We start from the raw sequence: 22,794 nt of genomic DNA on the forward strand, positions 1-22,794 counted from the left end.
TGCAACACTTGACCTCGTTAGCATCGGATCATCACTTGTTTCCACTCAATACAACAAAGTGCCAACAATGTGCTTTCTCTTTCAAATTTGAAGAATTCTGGATTCATAAGCCACTAAGTCAAAGAATAATTCAATAAGTCTAGAGCAAGAAATTTGTTGGGAGCCCGGTGTTCATACTTTGCAAAAAAATTAGGGCCACTAAAGATGCCCTCAAACATTAGAACAAAGTTCATTTCGAAAAAATTCAAGTCAATATTTAGCGAACTGAAAATGAACTCCTTGATCAATGCAATTCACCAACTCTACAGAACCGGATAAGAGAAAAACAGCTCCAACAAAATCCCCATGAACAGTTGAAGCATGAAGAAACATTGTGGCGCAAGAAATTCCAAATTTCTTGGTTAACTTCATCGGATCTCATAACCAAATTCTACCATCTCTCAACTACCATTCGAAGATGTACTACTGGGATTCTATCAAACTGGACCCAGGTAACGGGACAATGGACCAATATATTATTGAATCCTCATTTATTAATTATTTTTAGTCTATATATACATCCTCAAATCCAGTTTTTCTAAAAGCATTATAAAATCTTTTTGAAAAACAAATAATGGATCAGGATAATGATAATAATTTTCTAAATGCAATACCAAATGAGAAATAAATCTTTGTTGCTTTAAAACAAATCACAAACCACAAAGCACAGGGGCTAGATGGAATGACTATTCTTTTTTATAGATACTATTGGATCATCATCAAAAGAAAAGTAATTGCGGCAATACAAAATTTCTTTTCGAATGGTAGACTCTTGAGACAATCGAACAATATAAATATTGTTCTCATTCCAAAAATCACCAATCCAAGTTCACAACAACACTTCTTACCAATTCGCCTGACCAACGTTATCTACAAAATTATCACCAAAATGCTGGCCAATCGCCTTAAGACCACTTTGCCTCGCATTATTTCTCCCCTTCAAATGGCTTTTGTTCTAGGCCACAACAAGGAAAATACTTTGATTGCCTATGAGTTGTTTCAACGCCTAAAATCAAATTGGGTATAAAGGATCAAATGGCAATAATTAAGCTAGATATGAAAAAGGCTTTCGAATATGTAAAGTGGGATTTCTTATTTGCGGTGATGAAAGTGTTGGGTTATAATAGTGGGTGGATAAATCTGATTAAAGAATATGTCACAACAACTTTCTTCTCAATCCTTATAAATGGCTCACCTAGAGGATTCTTCAAAGCACAAAGAGAACTTAGACAAGGTGACCACATATCGCCTTATACTTTTATTTATGCATGCATGTGTTATCCAGATTAATAGTCAGATTGGAAGTACAAGGCAACTTTGAAGGTATCCAATTAAGCTGAAATAGTCCTCCAATATCTCACCTTTTATTTGGAGATGATTTAATCATTTTTTGAAAAGCAAGTGAAACAAATGCTCAAGCAATCGTTGATAGTTTGGGAAAATATTAGGATTGGTTTTATTTATTTATTTATTTATTATTATTATTAGATATTAGGATTGGTTAGGAGAAACAATCAACCAAAACAAGTACTCAATTTACATATCAAGAATACCAATCACGCAACTATAGTTGCAATTTCTCTAAAAATGCCATACAAGCTATCATCATCCAGAATGAAGTACTTAGCGCTTCCAACCTCATTTTGCAGAGCAAAAAATGACAGTTTCAAAGCGCTACTGAAGAAGATAAATAAAAAACTTGAGGGTTGGAAATCAAAGCTTCTCTCACAAGCAGGAAGAACCATGTTAATTAGAACAGTGGCAAACACAATTGCTTCATACCAAATATCAATACATTTGCTATCAAAATCAATTTGCGAATCTTTGAAAACAAGTTTTAAAACTTTTTTATGGGGCTTTGCCAAAGAACAAAAGCATAATTTGACTTTGAAATTTTGGAGATCTACTTGCCAACCAAAAAATGCAGTGGAATTGGTTTGAGATAAATGGAAGACATGAATTTAGCTTTATAATTAGCTAAAACGAGATGGAAAATGAGTCAAGCAAATCCAAGTTTGTTGCATTCTCTTCTTCAAACGGCAAAATACCTGAACACATCCAACATCAAACTCGACCGATTCATGGTTATGGAAAGAAATCCTCAAGACAAGTGGAACAAATGCTCAAGCAATCGTTGATAGTTTTTGAAAATATCAGTATTGGTTAGGACAAAGAATCAACCAAAACAAATCCTCAATTTACATAACAAAAAATATAATCACGCCACCAGAGTTGCAATTTCTCTGAAAATGCCATACAAGCTAGCATCATCCAAAATGAAGTAAATAGGGCTTCAATCTCATTTGGTAGAGCAAAAAATGATAATTTCAAAGAGCTAGTGAAGAAAATAAATAAAAAACTTGAGGGTTGGAAATCAAAGCTACTCTCACAAGCAGGAAGAACCATGCTAATCAGAACAATGTCAATCACAATTCCTTCATACCAAATGTCAATACATCTATTGTCAAAATAAGTTTGCAAATCTCTAAACACAAGTTTTAAAATTTTTTGTTGGGCTTCACCAAAGAACAAAAGCATAATTTGACTTTAAAATCTTAGAGATCTATTGGTCAACCAAAAAATGTAGTGGAATTGGTTTGAGATAAATGGAAACCATGAATTTTGCTTTATTAGCTAAAACAAGATGGAAATTGAGTAAAGCAAATCCAGGTTTGTGGCATTCTCTTCTTCAAAAGGAAAAATACCTAAACACATCCAACGTTAAATCCGACCGATTCATGGTTATGGAAAGGAATTATCAAGACAAGAGAGCTCCTCTCAAAAGGTACATGATATCAAATATTCAATGGGCTATCTATAAATGTATAGTTAGAACCTTGGATTCCAACAATAGAAAATTTCACATCAAAGCGTTTCCATCAAATGAATGAGACACAACCTTTTTTTATACTATACATAACACTCATTCGTGGAACACCCAAAAGCTGATAACCCTTTTTGAGCAAGAAAGCATCATAGAAATCTAAAAAATTCCTCTGCCTTAGAATAATCAAAGAATGGACTCCCTGATTTGGACACCAAGCCACAATGGTAAATTCTTTGTTAAGATACATACCATATAACAACAAAAAATTCTAGTATACCCTTGCCAGTTTTTTCAAGCATAATACTGAAAAAATTTTAGAATTTGAAAATCCATAATTGCCATAAGTTACACATTTGGAAAATCATTTGGAACATTCTTCCCACTAAGAGAAGACTAAAAAGTCGTTCCAAACCTCCCTTCAAACAGTTGTCCACTGTGTAATGAATGTGAAGAAACATGTTCTATCTTTTCATTAAATGTCCAATCACCGAGATACCTTGGAACCAAAGCAGCTAGCCCTTAAATCTCACATTTTGTCGGTTAACTCAATGCAGGATTGATTATTATTAACCCAGAGCCTATTCTAGGATTAAATTCATTGGAAAAATATCTATTCTAGATATTTGCAATATTAATGTTAGATTTTATCTGGGAAAAACAGAATGATATAATCCATAATCAATTAGTATTATCTCTGAGGAAGGCAAAGGAATAGTTGGAAATCTCCTACCAAGCATATCTACAAGCATGGAAAGAAAAATTAAAATCCAAACAATATTGAATTGGCAACCGCCACCTCAGAACCAATTGAGTATTTCTTTTAACGATGTAGTGAGAGACTCCTATTCAACATCTTCAGCAGTAGGTCGTTACTTAGAAGGTAAGATTATAGAAATACGGACATAAAAAATTCAATCTACAAATGCAATCATTGCAAAAGCCTCTTCAGCCTTTCTCGCAAGAAAGATGTCAGGTTACCCACAAAACATCATTTCATTTTGGAAGGTGACGCTCAATTGGTTATCTTTGCCATCAAAGGAGAAACTTCATCACAATATAATAGATAACTCCAATCAATGAGGATATACGTCAAATCTTACACACTAAGAAAGATTGGAGCATTATAAAAATTTATTAATCTCTAAATCGATGTGCTCACTTAATGACATAATGAACGGCAACTAACTTAATATTTGATTGCATACCTTTAGACAATCTACCTAGATGTATTTTTATATTGGCAGTGGCAAGGACCCCTTCATACATTTAGGATTGTTGTAATATTTCTATATCAATATTAATTAGAAAAAAAATACCACATCAAGTTATTAAGAACAAGAGGATAATTATTTCCTTCCTTATCAACTCTGACCATAAGCACCTAAAGTTAAAGTCTGACCATAGAATTACATCGTTTCGAAGTTACTTTTCCAATTTACAACCAAGTTGTGGGAACTTTTAACAAATTTAATAACGTTTTTCTAACTGTGTTCACGTCAAAAGTTGTGGAGTATCCTTCAACGGTTCAACCTCGTTCTAGAGATCCTTTATAGAGTCTTTTAAATTCTAGAAAATATTCTTTTGACGGATAAGAGGATAGTAATTATTTCCTTCCTTATCCGTAAATTAAAATGGAGAATGTAAAGCTTGATATCAAATCTGTCATATAATTGAGATAAGAATTTTATAATCGTAAATTGTGTAATTGTTGTATAATTTTTTTAAAAAAAATAAATAAAATATGAGATTTTTATAAAAAAAAAATTAATTTTTAATTATAAAACTTTATTCTTTTTTAAAATAATTACATAATATTTATATTTTTTTATAGTTGTATATAAAATTATTCAATTAGCTAATATGATAGCTCTGCCTCACTCTACGTAATGGCAACTAAACTCTATTAATAGCCCTTCCTGCAAGCCTACACAGCTGTTTGACGGTCCACACAATTCAGTTTTTAAAACAAAATAACGTAAAAAATGCACTTTGATCATGCTATTTTTACAAGTTGATCGCAACTAACCCAATCCCAATAATTCAGTAGATGCCCGTTATAAGTCCCAGCCATCCCAACACAGACTCATTGTCTTTCTTGTTCTACAAACCTCAGTTGAGAAGCAAAAGAAAACAACACACAGAAAGAAGCAAAGTACACGACAGAAAGAAATGAATTCAGAAAAGAGACATAGCAGCACAGAGAGCTTTGTTTCCAAAACAATGCTCAGAATCTTTCATACTTCAGCTGTTCTTGGAATCTGTGCATTGGTCTTGGTTCTAAGCTCATCACACACTGACACTGTCCATGCAGGTCGGCCTCAACGCCAACTGGGATGGATGCCCGTTGGGTCAACCTGCAAGGGCACCATATCGGAGTGCGTGACCGGAGGAGAGATCGAGCTGGACTCAGAGATCGGCAGGCGCATTCTAGCTGGCACCATCGGCTATGGTGCGATGCGACAGGACAAGATACCTTGCTCAAAACGTTCCAATGGCACTTATTCTAGCTACAAGATCTGCCAGGGTCACGGTAAAGCTAACCCCTATAGGCGCGGCTGCTGTTCCATCACAAGGTGCAGGGGGGGTTTGATCCATCTCTCTCTCTCTTTCCCCTATTTTATTTAATTTCTTTTATATGGTTTTTTTTTTTTTTTTTTTTTTTGCGTGAAGAAATTGGAAGAGAGAGACGTTGGTGGTGATGGGGTCATCGTGCGTTGTTATTATTGTTGATGGAAATATTGTTGCTATAATAATATTTGGATGTCTTTGTATGAAATTGTATGTTACAGTGTTTGTAAAATTAAAATATATAGCCTTGGATCAATATTGCTATTTAATAAATTTTTTTTGTTATTTCCTATTATATTTATTGAATATCATTATTATATGTTTTTATATGGGTCATATATATATGACAATTTTTTAAAATAGAAAAATTAATAAACATGTCTAAAAATAATAAAATATCTAATTTAAAATATAAGAAATATGATTGAAAATAATTAAAATTTAGAGTTTTGATGATTCTAGGACTCCTCCCTTCGCAGCAAACCAATAGAGTGCAATTGTGCATCTATTCGGAAAATTAATAGGAAGGTGCCTCAATAGTGTTCCACTTTGGAGTTTTTTTTTCCTTGGTCAATAATGAATTGATAAGGTTTTTTTAACCATTATTTCATTCTTTTTTAACAATAATTAATCTCCTCTTTATTAATCTAATGTTGTTTCCTATTAAAGAAATGATCATTTGATGGGTGTTATGCAATAGAAATATTTTAATCACATAATAATTTTATAAAAATAAACTCATAAACCGACATTAGGGTTAACTTTTTTTTTTTTTTAAACAAACATGAAGGTCAAGCCTCATTATTAATCATCCTCTCTTATGTCAGAGGAGAAAAGAACCGTGGTAACAAATCAAGACATTCAACTCCACAAAGGACCAACAAACCAATAACCAATTAAGTGAAAAGCAATAAAATCCTCATCCAAGAAACTAACATCTTTTTCTAGAACGATGAATATAAGGAAAACCTCTCCTCTCCAATCTAATAATGCATCTGATAAAAGAAGGAAGATCCGAAACCACATACCAAGCTCCAATAATCCCTTGGGTATCACGCTTTGCTAAGCCATCTGCCGTTGCATTAGTCTCTCTTGAAGAGTGAGAATAGGAAACATTGAGCTCATCTAAACGTCTTAGAATTTCATCCTAAAAATCCTCCATATACCAAAGACCACATCTTTTCCTCTTCAGCATGTGAATAACAAGCATAGAATCTAGCTCAATTTCTACATTTGTTAAACCCAAATTGCTAATGAGTCGAAGACCATGCAATAAACCCATTACTTCTGCATAGTTGTTCGAGTGATGTCCTAAAGACACTGTGAAACCACCCTAAGAATTCCTTATAACCCCTCTTGCCCCTGCAAGACCTGGATAACCCAGAGAACAACCATATACATTTAACTTAACCCAACCGTCCTTAGGAGGCTTCCATTTTACCTTAGAAATACCTGATATACATGATGAAGGGATAGAAAGATTCAAGCATCTGAGCACCTCTTTGTCTCGCCTACTGAATTGCCTAGTCTCTTTCAATTTAATAGCTGCCCAGGAAAGCCAAAATCGAATAGAACACCATATTTTCTGAATACATTCAACTACCCCCTCCATTCCCGCCCTGCACCAGTGCCACCATAGACGCCATGTTAAGATTGATGGCAACAGACCAAGCAGCTGTCCACTGCAAGATGAATTCTTTGCTCTTCTATGCCAACATGCAACTCTATCCTTCCAGGGTTTACTCACCATTTTCGGCACTCCAAGTAATGTAAAGCAAACACTCCATAATTCTTCTGCAAATTCGTCTATTGCAAATACATGATCAAGATCTTTATAGGCATCAACTGAACAACAATCACATCGGGACACTAACGAAATGCTGATCCTTCTAACTCGATCATCTAGTGGGAGACCTTCATGCATTGCTTTTCACATAGTTACAGAAATTTTCTTTGGAAGGTCCGGATTCCAAACCCATCTTGCCCAAGGAAACTCAGACCCCCTCGTTCTTATGCAATTCCAAGCACTATGTGCAGAGAAATTCTCATTAGAATTCGATAGCTAGATTAATAAATCTTTACTCTATTTACCCTTCCAAGCTGTTCAATAATTTCCTTTGTTTTTTCATGTCCAACGAGCCGAGTAAATAAATCAACATTCCAACCCATAGCAGACTTCCAATCCTCCAGCCACAGAGTTGGCAAATCTACAACCTGTTGCTAATTACAAAAAGTCTCACACCCAAACCAGCAATCATGCCAAAACGAAACCTTGCCATCTTTAATTTACCATTTTGAATTTGCATGTACTAATGGGACACTATTCAAAAGCATCTTCCAAAACTTAGACCTTTTCTGAGGAGTAACCACTGAAATATGTTGATCACCAACATATTTACTAAGAAAGAAGTTGACCATAGAGATGAGCCTTGAAGTAAATTTCATGCTAGCTTCATATGCAATGACATTTGAACCTCATGCAAATTCTGTAAACCTAAACCACCTTTAGAGACAGGCTTGTAAATCTTCTCCCAAGAACACCATTTTCTCTTATTTTTTCCATCATTTGCTCCCCAAAAAAATTACTCATAATTTTTTAAAATTTTGTGAATGACTGTTTAGGGAGTCTGCATAATAGATAAACAATGCATTGGTATACTTTGCAAAACATGCTTTAATAATAGAAGCTGAGCCCCATTGGATAAAAGTCTCGCTTTCCTCCTTCCAACTGATCCTGAATTTTACTAACCATGTCCTCAAAATGAGCACTCAATAGTCGACCAGAAACAATTGACACACTCAAATAATTGAATGGAAATATCCCTTACATAAAACCCGTTAGCTAAAGCAACCTACGCCTTCTAGTTGAAGTAATATGTTTAGAGAAAAAAATAGAGGACTTTCTCTTATTCACCACTTGGCCTCACCACTCTTCATAAACTTTCAAAACATTAGTAATAGACCTCAAAGACGCCTTGCTCCCATTAGAAAAAAGCACAATATTTTCAGCGTAAAAAAGATGAGAATTAACAGGAGTACCTCTTGGATGATAGAACGGAACCATTTTTCCCAATTCCACCTTTTTCTTACCATTCTAGAAAAAATAAATTCTACTAAAATAAGGAAATAAGGTGAAAGTAGATTTCCTTGTCGTAGGCCTTTCCCTCCTATAAAAAAACTCTTAGGAATACCATTCATGATCACAAAAAATCATGTAGTAGTGATGCATTGTCGAATAAGCGAGCAAAAAGATATTGAAAAGCCAAACAACCTCAAAACACATAGAAGAAATGCCCAGTCAACACTATCGTAAGCCTTTGCCATGTCAATCTTCATAACTACATTCCCACCACGAATTAGCCTATTAATAGCATGTATCATTTCTTGTGTCAGACTGATATTTTCAAAAATACTCCAGCCCGGGATGAATGCTCCTTGTTCTGGAGAAATTATTTTGGTTAATAGCGGTGCAAGTCGATTAACCAAAATCTTAGCACAATTTATAAAACACCGAACATAAGCTTATCAGTCTAAATTTATCAAAACTTGTTGGATTTGCCACTTTTGGAATTAGAACCAAGTAAGAAGCAGTATAAAATCGAGGGAGAGCCATATCTCTAAAAAACTCAGCCACTGCCGCAACAACATTAGAACTAACAATATGCCAATCGAACCGATAAAAACCCTTAGCCAAACTCGTCAGGACCGGGCTACTGTCTGCTGGGATAGACATCGAGGCCTCATAAACCTCCTGCGACGTCGGAATACTACATAAAGCCTCATTATCAACCTGTTGAATCACCTCCTGCACCAGACCCTCCAAATTTGGTTCTACACGAGATGCACCAGCTTCGAATTTTTTTTTTAAAACATTGAATCGCTCCCTCATGAATCTGTTATGGAGAGGAGAGAATTGAGCCATCTTCAAGTTGCATTTCCTTCACTTCTTTATAATTTTGGCAACTAACAGCACAAAAAAACATTGCATTTACTTCACCCTTTTGTATCCAAGTGCTTAGCTTGTTGTGCCAATCATTGCTCTTCTTTGTCAAGCCAAACTAAAAGTTTAACTTGAGATACAACAAGGTTAGTTTTGACATCTTCAGAAAAAGCAGAGATACAACAAGGTTAGTTTTGACATCTTCAGAAAAAGCAGTTTGCAAACTTTCCTCTAATACTTTTATATGATCTTCAAGCTCCGCAATATGCTTCTCAGTCCTGCCAAAAACCTGTTTATTCCATAATCTAAGAGCCACCTTCAAAGTTTTGAGTTTCTTCATCAAGTTGTCGAGCTTAGAGCCCTTTTCTACACCATTCCAAGCTTGAGAAATATAATGAAAAAATTGGTCATGAGAAACCCACATCTGCTGGAATTTGAAGGAAGGAAACCCGTATGGATCCAACTTTGTATCCAACAAAAATTGCATTGGTGCATGGTTCAAAGAAGTCCTATCAAGGTACTGCATATAAGCATCAAGAAAAGCATCTGAAGCTACATCATTAGGAAAATATATGATCCAAATGTGCCTAGCTTTTAGAGAGACCTGCATGCCCATTACACCAAGAAAGAGGCTGACCAGAAAACCGCATCTCTAACAAACCACAAGCATCCACCCAGTTTTTAAAATCATCCATTGCCATAGCAAGTCTTGGCTGTCCCCCTCGCCTCTCATTATCCTGCCTTATTATATTAAAATCCCCCGAAACAAATCAAGGAGTATTATGAGAGTTCAAAGTTGACAAAGAACTCCAAAGTCGTCTTCTCTCCATATAATAACACTTAGTATAAACAAAAGTGACTAAAATCTCTTTCAAATTATACTTGAGATTAACCGATAAGAACTTATCTCCCATGTTATCCATTGAGAGTTAGTTCTGTACTTGGGACCAAAAAATCCACAACTTCCCTCCAACACAAATATTTGGGTTACAAAACTCAAAATTCAATTGATCTCGCTATAACAATAAACGAGCTTGATCCATCATTGGTTCCGCAATAACTAGGACTTTCGGTCGTAACTTTGATACTAACTTTTTAAAACGCCTAGACGACGTTCCAATACCCCGAGTGTTCCAGAAAAAATAAGGAATCATCATAAATTAATGTGATAGGGCTTACTTTTAACCCTTAGCGATCCCCTTGGCTTTGTACTTTTATTCTGCAAAGTAGACTCATCATGAACATCAGAATCAGATACTTGTTCAGGCTTTTAACCCTCGGTGATCCCCTTAGCTTAGTACTTGTTCAGATTTTTTTGTGATTTAGTATTTTTAACTATTCAATTCATTCACAAAAATATATATATATATATATATATATATATATAAAAGTTAGACTACAAACAAAATTCAAGGAATAACTCGACTAAGTTTGATTAAAGAGTATAGACAAAGATCGAAAAATAATTCGACTCGACTTGAATTCAGACTCGAATTATTTGAATCAATTTCGATTATCAATTTGATAATCCAAAAACTCGACTCGACTCCACTCCACTCCAATTGTTTACAGTCCTATTAAAATAAGGGCTACTGATATCACTCTAATTGATAAAGTGAATTGGTGGGTTTGCAGAGTGGAAGAAAGGGAACACACCGGAATGAGAACCCAACCACGAACAATCTTTCCAAGATATATTTTCAAACCCGGGACTATTGCATTTCTCTCTGTTTTTTTTATAGGTCGGTGTTATTGCATTTATTAAGAACCCTAACATATATTCAAGTTTTTTGTTTTTCGTAAGGGCTTTTTATTGGAGCAATCGAAGTTAAATACGTTTGTTGTATTTGTTTCGACGGTGATTGTTGTGATCACTTTATGCACAACATATGTTCAATGAAATTCCTACAAATATAAAGGGATTATATAACAAAAAAAAAGTTACTAATTAATATAACTTTATGTGATCTATTATATTTATTTTACGATAAAATAATTTTACAATTTGATACTTTTGTTAAGTGTTGCTGGATCAGGTTTCATTTGTGTTAAATCATAAATGTATTTACTTGAAGCCCTTTTGTACCACTTACACCGATATATAATATTGTTCAAATACAAAAATTAATACAGACAACCGTCACTAAAGGTATACGAGAAATGGTTTTAAATTCGAATGAGAATATTGTTTCGTTCGAACGTAAACCAGACGTTGTCGTTTTCAAATGATTACATTCAACAATGTATATTTCGAATGAAATAAAGAGTTTTTATCTCCTTGCGGGTGTTTTGATAATTGTATTTTTAAAATGATTATATTTTTAAAAAGAGTATGCATACCCATCCTTTATTTTAAAATGTTTTGTTTTTGAATAGTTCATATAAATCCGTTCGAGAGCTTTCCAAGTGTGGATTGGGTTCTTTATTATGAATTTAGCTGCAAAAATATTTGTGAAATTATTGCGGTCCTGTGGGTTAGGGTTAGGGCTTGAACTTTTTGATGGAAATTTGCTCGTTGTTTGGATTTGAATGGGTTTCGGCATATTGTCAATATTTTTCTAAAGACAGATTTGAGAAATTGATCCATTTTTTCATTTATTTATTCATTTTTCCAATGTTTATTTATTATGAAACTGATTATATTAGGTGGTTGTTGTCTTCATATACGTGTAGTGGGTTTTAATCTTCCTATTGTGTGCTGGCTCGATCTTGTTTGCCATCGAGGCAGTTTTAATCCGAGGAGGAACTCTTATGAGGTAGCTCACCACTTTAGAGCATTCCCATTGATTCTTTAATTTTTTTTTTTTTTAAATTTTAGTTAAAAATAACACTCCCTATAATTTTATCTTAAATTTTACTTAATTTTAAAAAACCTTTTACATCTCATTCTCTATCATTTCTCTATTCTATTAAAATAATCTTCTTCTATTATTTCTTTATTATTTTTTTCCCTCACTTCTATTTACAAACTTAATTACTTAATATTTTTTCTTGTATTTTGAACTATTACTATAGTGAATATTTTAAACAAAAATTTAAATTATTTTTTTACGGGTATGATAACATTTTTATTTTTTTTATATTTTAGTAATTATTTAAATTATTTTTAAAATTATTATTTAAAACTCTAATAAATATGAGTATAAGAGAAAATGTAGTTGATTGGAAGAATACTTTATTTTATTTATTAGACTAAAATATTAATAAAAGATGATTTAGGGGATGAATAGTGATTCCCTATATTTAGAGAATCACTTTTTATCCCCTAAATCAAAATCCTAAAATAGGGAATGGGATGGGAGGGGTTTTTGAACTTTTTCCTAAATTCTTCCCAATAATTTAGGAATAACAGTGATATAAGGCTTAGGATGAGAATGCTCTTAAACTCGTGCCAAAGTTTTATCGGTCATATTTGGATATTGAGGGTATTTCATAATTTTATGAATAGTAATAAAATGATTTGAATTAAGATGTTTTATTGAATTTTAGAAAAATGAGAAAGAAAAAGTTGAATAAAAATATTATAAAGTTAAAAAATTATTTGGATGTAATTTTTTAATATATTTTTATTTTGAAGTTTGTAAAAGTTGTATTAATTTTTATGTTTGAATAATGATTAGTTAAAAATATTGAAAATTTTAAATTGAGTAATGTTTGAAAATAAAATTATGAGAATTTCGAGAATTCTTATAGTGTCCAAAGGAGCGGCATGTTTGGGTAACACTAAACATTTTCAAGATTTCTCATAACTTCATTCTCAAACATCATCTCAACACAAAATAATTTTATATATCAAATTTTAAACTTTTCATATAATCTTTCCTAATTATTACTCAAACAGAAACTTTAATACAACTTTTATAAACTTCAGTACTATACTTATTTTGAAAAATAAAAATTCTATATATAGTTATTTTTGCGTACTCTATTAATGTGATTGACTGCATCACTTTTTCTAAAATAAAATAACTGTTTTGACCAATCACATTAATGGAATGCATAAAAATAACTGTATGTAGTAGAACTTATTGGTGAAATTCACAATAATATAATAAAAATTACAACAAAAATAAAAATTAAGATTAAGTCAGTTTAGACTGAGGTAGGAAATCGTTCTCTTTAAGAAGATTCAAATCCTATACAGTGTATAAAATTTCAAATTAACTGATACAATAAAACTCCTCTTAATTTAACTCTTTCATGATACAACAGCACACGAATCTCTTTCCAATTTAAAAAGGAAGGTAGACGTTAATACAAACGGGACAAAAAAACATTCACTACCAACTTAAAAAGTAAAAATAAACCATAAACCGACATGCATAAATTATGTAAGAGAAAAAAAAGTTTAAACGCTAAAAACATTAATGGAAACATTGATAACGAACATCACTCGAAAGAAACGTATAAAGGCCATGAAGTCGGTTTTGCCAGTTGTTATACAAGAATAATAATAATAATAATAAAAAAAAATAACGGCAATAAATTAATTAGAAACCAACGTTACTAACCAAAATGTTCGGCTACTGGCAAATCAAGAGAATAAAAGCAAGCTTAATAACGTTCAAGTAATAAATCTCATAAATCCTAATAATTATTTTAAAAGAATACCAACAGAACTCAAAAACAAAATTTTGATAACACTTATTAAAATCGTTATAAAGCTCAGCTCTATCTAATTAATTAAGAGAAAAGCTATTAGTAACCGGCTAGGAAAACTGTGGAGAAACTGTGTCCCACGTGGTAGAAATGCGAAACAACTTTGTTTTCTCTTTTAACCAAAATTGCGAATTCATTTTCCCATTTCAAGCTTTCATGATTTCATCCCTTCGTCTTCTCCACAGGCACGATTCTCCCATTTCTTCCGGTCACTCCATAGCTCTTTGTTCTCCAAAACCCACAATAGCTCATACCCTTAAAACAGAGAAGAGCAAGGTGGTGTCGTCGGGCTGGAAGATCCAGCTTGCCTCATTTGTGAGCTCGCGGAGGACCTCGTTGATGTTGGTGCGAGGGGAGAGGTGGTAGCCGCTGTGCCTTCGCAAGCTGTGAAAGATGTTGGTGGTAATGGCCCTCCTCTACCTCTCCCTCATCTTCGTCTTCTCCTTCTTGCTATCTGTTCTTCCCAGTGCTCACAGTTTCCAACATATCTATTCATGATCCCAGCGTGGTCCTTTATTTGTTGTGCCCCACCACTCGCGATGACGTGAACGACTCTGAGGAGAAGGAACCGTCGAAGATGGGCAGTGTTTGCTGGCAACAAGGGGCCGGGACGGCCGCTGAAGAAAAGAGGCGATTTCTGAGATTGAGAGTGAGGGATAAGGATGAGGTATTGTAACTTTGATGTTTGTGAAAATATGACACATGAAATGGTTCTGGAAAAATCCATTACTCATCTCGTTCGCAACAAATAAAAGCCGAGTTTTGGAGGAAACTATTGATGGGATTGCAAAATATCGTGGCATGTATGGGATGGCTTGTCGAGTTATGATGGTGGCTGGAATCAGACTCAGTTGGCCAATGCTACCCAAGCGAATAATAGGCATTCAAATGGACAAGGGCGCTGCCTGTGAAGGAAGAACCCGTCATCACCCTGCAGTCATATTGAGTTGATCTTGTTCGAAAAGGAAGAACCTGTGAAGAAAGAGCCCAAGACCTAGTTGGCAACTAGCAAGTCTAAGAAGTCTCAAGCTCTACGCAGTAGTGCTTCATCTTGAGTGGCAGTTTTAGAACTGGCAGTTTTTGAACCAGTTATGTAGTTGATTTGGGTTGCATTTGTCTTATTTCAAATTATGGTTAGTTCAATCTTTAGTGATATTTTTGTTGGATATTTTTGGTTGAAAAAACTATTAATTCAAGAGTTCCATATACAAGACCTCTCTCTACTTCTTTTCTCCTACCCACGCTGACGAATCTCTATTTTTTCTCCTACACAAAGAGGAAGATCTATCTTATTTCTTCAACTCATGTTATTTCTTCTATTTGTTGTTTTGTATTTTTGAAATGAGTTGAAGATAACTACATTGGACTTGATTTTTTTAACTACAAGACGAATCTATATTTTTTTTATTCAGTTGATGTGTCAAGTCGGTTCCCTCACGGTTTCTTATGCCAGTTACTTGTAGAAGAACTGATTAATTAATAAGGAACGAATTTGAGATTTCCACTATCATACTCAACGAAGGTATTAGGTTTGATTCCAAAAAAAGAAAAAAAAAAAGTGACGTATCAGGATGAGTCCCATGGCCCTCTCCTCAAGAAAACAACCATGGCTATTTCAAATAGTATTTATTTATTTATTTGCACAGTTGCAACTGTAATTTTGATAAATTAAATTTTCAAAACAATTAGGTTTGACAAGTGAAATGTTCAAAACACCCTATTTCTATGTCTTATGAATTTTGATCTTTGTATTTCGAAAAATGATTAATTTTATATCTTTCCTTGTTAAAAAAAAAAAAAAGAAAAATCATCTTCATTCCAAAGCAAACAAGCACGCGTAGCCGCCAATTATCATCCAAACAGTACAAACTCAACTCTTGCCATGAACCCAAGCCAAGCCCAATCAATTCATTCCTTCTAGAACAATATATCCGCCTGAATTTTCCGTCGTTCTAGCCCGCGATGAAACTTAAGCCTGGTTTGATTACGCAATTAAAATAAAATGAGATGTTTTATTAATAGTTAAATAAAATATTATTAAAATATAATATTTTAATATAATTTTTATTTTATAATTTAAAAAATTAAATTATTTATTATATTTTATATAAAAATTTAAAAATATTATAATAATAAAATGAGATGATAAGAGAAGTTGAAAATCAATTCTTAATCTCGAAGCTTTCCTTTTTTTTTTTTTTTTTTTTTTTTTTTTTTTTTTTTTTTTTTTTGAGCGCTTGGTTTTCCATTAACTGCTGAGCGTTGACGGTATTCGCGACCATGCATTTATAGGACAGAGAGAAACGCGTTGCTTCACCGCCGTAGCAAACCCAGACGTTACCACGCTACTCGTTCATCCGTTCCCACCGATATTCCTGCCTATTTCTACAATCACCACAGATTTATCGTCTCTCCTATAAAATCCCATCCTTTGTCCTCTACGTTATCAAACTCTCATTTCTAATCTCTCCATTGATTTCCCTTTCGCTCGCGGAGAAAACTCGATTCAATTTCCTGATTTAAGGTTCATCTTTCCTCATTAGTTCATCGATCATGGCCGAAGGAGATTTGAGATCGCAGGATGGCATGGTACGGACCTCTCCAATTCAAACTCATAATATTCTTCGTTCTTTTGCTTTTGTTTTATTTTTTTTGGGAATTGCAGATTTTAATTTTCGTACTTTCATAAAAGAAGTTATGTTTATTTTTCCCTTTGATTTTTGCGGTGGAAGACAAGGGAGGAGGAGGAGCAGATGCGGCTGAAGTACCTGGAATTCGTGCAGGTGGCTACAATTCACGCTGCGGTGTGCTTCTCGAACCTCTACTGCTACGCCAAGGGCAAGTCCGGCCCTCTGAAGCCCGGCGTTGAGACCGTGGAGGGCACCGTCAAGAGCGTCGTCGGACCTGTCTACGACAAGTTCCACGACGTTCCCGTCGAGGTTCTCAAGTACGTCGACCGCAAGGTGAGCACCTATGTCATACTGCTGCTTATCCAATTAATTTGCTTATTTATCCGCGATATCGTCACCATTTTCAATAAGAAAACCCTGAAAATTGAATTCAGAAGCCTCCCATTAATTGTTGATTTCGAGATTCTATCTTGCCTCCTAACAATTAAGAGCTTGTTTACATGGTCAAGAAAATGCACATGATCTGTGATCTTTATTGCGTGTGAGACTGCATTTTCTAATTTAGTTGTTAAGAGCCTATGAGGAATCTCATCTCTGGTACTTTGCATCAGCATTCTGCATTTCCTCAGTTGAATATTTTTGATTTTTTCTATATTTTTCGCATCATTGCAGGTGGATGCATCTGTGACTGAATTGGACCGTCGTGTGCCCCCAATTATCAAGCAAGCTTCTTCCCAGGCATTCTCAGCTGCTCAGAGTGCCCCCGTGGTAGCTCGAGCTGTAGCTTCCGAAGTTAAGCGTGCTGGGGTGGTGGACACTGCCTCGGGAATTGCCAAATCTGTTTACACCAAGTGCGAGCCAACCGCCAAGGATCTCTATTCCAAGTACGAACCCAAGGCCGAGCAGTGTGCAGTGTCGGCTTGGCGCAAGCTCAATCAGCTCCCTCTCTTCCCTCAGGTGGCTCAAGTTGTTGTCCCAACCGCAGCATATTGTACAGAGAAGTACAACCAAACGGTGCGCGACACTGCAGAGAAAGGGTACAAGGTTTCTTCTTATCTGCCCTTGGTCCCTACAGAAAAGATTGCCAAGGTTTTCAGTGTTGATGGTGCTGAATCAGAGCCTTTGGTTTCCAGTGGAAATGAAGCAGCTGTGGCAGCCCATTGATGGTTTTGTTCTTCAGTGACTTTTGTTTGCTTTTAGGTTTTGTGATGATGATATGATATCTTGTGTGAAATGAGATGATGATGGTTTGTTTACGGATTTCAATCCTATTTCGTGTTCTCGTTTTAGGATAGCATGTGTTGAAGATGGTGTATATTCTTTATAATATGAAAAATATTACTTAAAATCCTATATCCAATTCATAATTTTAGTCCTTTTCATCACATTTTGTTTCGGTGATTCGGTAGTGTAAAAGAAGAGGTCACCATAACACTGCATTTGACATTTTCGACAAAGAAGAAACATAAATGATATTAATTACCATGGTCACACTTGGGTAGGAAAACCTCCTCAGGATATCCCCTCCTACCTTTTTTTCACCCATAAGAAAAAAGCATAAACTAAAGATCAAAATCAATATTGAAAGATGATTCAAACCCTATAGTCTGATATTCTTAACCAGAAAAACACATGGCAGAATGGATTTGAACAACCTATAGAAATTTAATTTGAAGTAATTTTATTGCCTAACGACTGGTGCTCATATGGCCCTCTCGAATATAATGATTCATGGTCTCTTTATTTGCAACTTAAAGCAACCTCAATTATCTTTTTAGAGCACCACCTAGTATGTCTCAACAAATAAGGAATCAAGATGATCTAGGGAAATCGACTAGGTCGGTTCGGTTTTGTGAAAAAACCGAAACCGACCGATGAATATATTTTGATGATGAAAATTAGCCGAAACCGACCGGTGTTAAGGGGTGAAAACGGTCGGAATCGGTCCGGCCAGTTACCAGTCGGTTTGACTTTTTTGGGCTTTTTCTTGGGCCCTTTTTTGGGCCTTTGTTCTTGCCCAATTGGGCCAATTCAACATTTGTTTTGGGCTTTTTCTTTTCTTTTTTCTTTTTTCAATTCATTATCTAAGTTCTTTTTGAGCTTTTTTTGGGTTGCTTTCATTTTAAAAGTAATGTCATTTATAATTTTCTACTATTACTAAGTAACTAATTATATTAATTATTACTTACTACTTATTACATAATTAAAAAAAATAAAAATAACTTCACTGGATGTTTAGTATTACATAATACATATTACAAAAAAAAAAAAAATGTCTTAAGCATAGCAAAATGCAACTAAAAAATATAACATAAATAAATGACAACAAATTGGAAATGATCTTCATATTTGCTACTTCAACTTCAAACCTTCAACCTTCAATCTTCAATAGTTGTCAGGTTTGATTGTGTGCCCAATTCCATATACAACATTAATAAATATTAATAATAAGAATAAAACATTTATTATAAAATAATAATAATAATAATAATAATAATAATAATGATAATAATAATAATAAAACATCAAATGTTAGTGAATCTGGATTATAACAAATACTAAAATTAAATAACAATGAAAACAAAGAAAATATTACCTAATTATACTATGAAGCTTTCCACATTATCCATAACCTCTTAGATATCAATGGTTGTTGCCGGATGCCTTAACTAATTTTGAGTACAAATAAGTGCATCAATCATTCTCGAAGCCAATAAACTCTGAAAAGGATCAAGCACACGACCTTTCATATTAAATGCTGACTCGAATGCAACCGTGGAAACAGATATGGCCAAAAAGTCTCGTGCAATCCTCGTGAATATAGAATAGTTAGCCTCATTAATTTTCCACCAAGTCAACAAGTCAAACGATGTGAAGAGTGCCTCACAACCATATGATAAATATCGATTCACTTCTGTTTTGGCTATATTAGATCCCATGGCAGAAGATGTTTTATACCACTCATAGAACCATTTGATCTCATGCTTGCCATCACCATCATTCATGGTTCTAGATGTCGAAGGGGGTTCATGTTCTTGGGTACTTGTGGTAGAGCCGAATTTCGCGTTATATAACACATTCAAATCTCTCAATACATGTTTTACACTCGACACCAACTCCTTAGCATAAAACTCATCATGAACTTTCCTTAAGTGGAAAACAAGAAGTCCTAACTTGCTTCGTGAATCAAGCACAACTTCAAATAACATAAACAAGTTTAGCTTGTCTAATGACCCCCAATATTTATCATATTTTGTTATCATATTTATGACCATACTCCTCAAGCAACTATTAGGACTCTCGCTCAACTCCATCAACTCATTTTGGAGATCACAAATCTCCAGAAAACTGGTGTTGGCTGTTACATATAAAGACCCAGAAAATCTATTAGTGACATCATAAAACATTCCCAAAAACTTAACAAAAACCTGCACTATCTCCAACTCCCTAGCTTTAGGAAGCCCCATGTGCCCAGACTCAGGGTCATCATCAAAGTAAGAGAGGTTATTATAATCCTCACTCTTCATCCTCCTGAAAGCCTTCTCAAACTTCCCAGCTACCTCCAACTTCATATAAGTTGAGTTCCATTGTGTCTGTACATCAAGACACAACATTTTCTTACAATCAATTTCTTATTTTTCGGCACATCTCTTAAACTTGTCTAATCTTGCAGGAAATAAACACACATATCTAACTGTATTTCTAACCATTGTGATGACGTAATTGCACTCCTTCAAACCCTCATTCACAATAATATTCAATATATAAGCATAACATCTCATGTGCATATACTTACCCCCAACAAATTTTCACTAAAAAACAATTTCAAATATGAAATTGCAATATCATTTGAACTTATCAATAATTAGCATCTCTGCAATTGCCAACCCCACAATCTCTTCACAATATTTGTAGGTTACAAGATTTTTTAACATACCATCCCTCTCTCTAACCCCTTTCTCAGGTGTTGCCTCACTTGTTAATATTTTTTGGTACCTATCCAAAGGCCCACGTTTATGAAGATTTTTAAGACATGAAGGCAAATGATTTTGCATTGTTGAAGTCTCATTCCTCTTTGAATGGCAAGCGTACGTCTTGCCACAATAATTACATTTAACCTTCATATCATCTATAAGACAAACCTCCACCTTCGTAAAATGGTCCTAAACAATCGATGGATCATTCCCTTTTCGTTTCTGAGGTAATGGACAAGTAGTACTAGTAGAGGCACTAAGGGGTTTTGATGAGTGGGTCTCTCTCAAATCATTTCCCAAGTTAATGGTTGGACTTGATGCATAACATCAATCAGAGACGACGAAAGATCCATATAATTTATAAAACAAAACATAAATATTACACGTTGTCACGTAAATTATAAAACAAAACAGTGATTAGTATTACACAGTAGTTAGTTTGCAACATGGCAAACATCACAAATCTAAGACTCTAATCTAAGTTTAGTTCACTCATATTTCCTAAATGAGAGGCAAACTTCCTAATGTATTTTGTCCAATTCAGTATCTGAAAAATATGTAACAGCCTGACTTCTTTCATTCTTTTAAATAAAAGCCCATTGAGTGTTTAGTTTTCACATTTCATGCTTTAAATTCAAAGACTGCTAAGAAAATAAAATTCTCAGCCCGTACGTTTAATAAAGACCTATGTGTGGTAGATTTAGACGTTGTATGGAATATTTATGCAAAACCACAAGGCAAAAACAGAGATTCACTGCAAGGGCAAAAATAGAGACTCAAAACAAGGGCAAAAACAGAGAAATTCATTTCGGCATAAGCTCATTTCGACATTTTCTCTTCATCCCAAAAAATTCCTCAGAGAAATTAACAACTAACAAAGAAATGGAACCCAACAAAGATGAAATACAAAGAACATTATAAAACTTACAATGGAAATCTGGGCCGTGTGAATCGTAGGAGACGAGAGCTGAGAAAGGGTCGTGGGGCATGTGGGTCGTCGGTGACGAGAGAGGAGAGAGTCTAAGAGTGAGTTAGTGAGAGCAGATCACTGAGAGGGAGAGGGAGGGGACTGAGACATTACTGGGTCCAGGGAGAGGGAGTTTGGGTGAGAAGAGAACAGCTGCGAACTGCGTAGAAGGAAGGAAGGAAGGAAGTAGGGGTGGGCAGAGGGGCCCCGCCCCCGCTGCCCCGACCCGCTTCTGCCCCGCCTCTGTTAGGCGGGGCGGATCACCCCGCCCGTCAGATGCGAGCGGTGGGGCCACCCGCCCGCATCTGGGGCAACATCCGGGGGCGGGGGCGGGCTGGGGTGACCCCCGCCCCGCCCCGCCCGGATATTATTATATATATATAATTATAATTATATATAATTATATTATATATTATACGTTATTTACATATATATTAAAAAAAAAAAAAACCCAGGCATGAAACGACGTCGTTTCATGCCTGGGTTTAAAATTAAAACTGAAACCCTTACCCAGCCCCCCCCTTCTTGCCTCTGCCGAGCCCCGATTTCTCATTTCTGTTCTTCTCAGTTCTAACTCTCGCAGCCTCGCTCTCGCCTCTCTCTCTCTCTGAGTTACTTCTCGCAGCTGTGAGCCGCCGCCCGGTACATCTATCTGCATCGCCATCCCCGTCGCACGACTCGGACTCGCACTCGGTTCCTCTCTCTTCATCTCCGAAGGTAAGAAACCCAAATTCGACACTTCAATTTTTTTTTTATTTACATATTTAATGGAGATTGGAGGAAGGATGGGGTTTATCGGAGATGGAGGATGGGATTTTGTGAATTGTGTGCTGTGGAGTTTAGATTATGCATGTGGTTTGATCTTTGAAATTTTGAATGGCTCCCGTGACCCGTGAATTGTGTGCTGTGATTTTTTTTTTTTTTTTTGCATTATATAATGTGTGTAAATCACTGAATTTCAATATTATTGTGTCTAGGGCTCCAATCCGAAACCCTAAATTAATTTAGGGGTTTTAATCTTTGAAACTCCGAAATTAATTTAGGGTTTCGAAATACCCTAAATTACTTTAGGGGTTTTCAATCTCAATATTATTGTGTCTAATTAATTCAGATTGAAGCCCTAAATTAATTTAGGGCTCCAATCCGAAACCCTAAATTAATTTAGGGGTTTTAATCTTTGAAATCCCTAA

General features: G+C 34.9%; 1 protein-coding gene and 2 long non-coding RNA genes across 4 annotated transcripts in view; 2 read left to right on the top strand and 1 right to left on the bottom strand.

Moving 5' to 3' along the window:
* Nucleotides 1–822: 822 nt before the first annotated feature.
* LOC121259120 lies at nt 823–3,936 on the bottom strand. The gene is made up of 2 exons (XR_005939513.1): nt 3,845–3,936; nt 823–1,045 (listed from the first exon to the last, which is right to left on the bottom strand). It is a non-coding gene; the product is annotated as an uncharacterized LOC121259120 (long non-coding RNA).
* Nucleotides 3,937–11,153: 7,217 nt separating this feature from the next.
* LOC121259770 lies at nt 11,154–15,235 on the top strand. Its single transcript, XR_005939632.1, has 3 exons — nt 11,154–11,166; nt 14,857–14,864; nt 15,123–15,235. It is a non-coding gene; the product is annotated as an uncharacterized LOC121259770 (long non-coding RNA).
* Nucleotides 15,236–16,295: 1,060 nt separating this feature from the next.
* LOC121259767 (REF/SRPP-like protein At3g05500) overlaps nt 16,296–22,794 on the top strand; it is a 28,330-nt gene continuing 21,831 nt past the window's right edge. The window contains exons 1-3 of one of the 2 annotated variants that reach the window (XM_041161504.1): nt 16,303–16,622; nt 16,766–16,996; nt 17,336–18,011. In XM_041161504.1, coding sequence (XP_041017438.1) covers nt 16,587–16,622; nt 16,766–16,996; nt 17,336–17,827 — 759 coding nt within the window. In that variant the 5' untranslated portion in view covers nt 16,303–16,586 and the 3' untranslated portion in view covers nt 17,828–18,011. Of the gene's footprint in view, nt 16,623–16,765; nt 16,997–17,335; nt 18,012–22,794 lie in introns of those variants that run through there. The other variant, XM_041161505.1, reaches the window with a different exon arrangement.

Source organism: Juglans microcarpa x Juglans regia, chromosome 4D (assembly GCF_004785595.1).
Source record: "Juglans microcarpa x Juglans regia isolate MS1-56 chromosome 4D, Jm3101_v1.0, whole genome shotgun sequence".
NCBI lineage: Eukaryota > Viridiplantae > Streptophyta > Magnoliopsida > Fagales > Juglandaceae > Juglans > Juglans microcarpa x Juglans regia.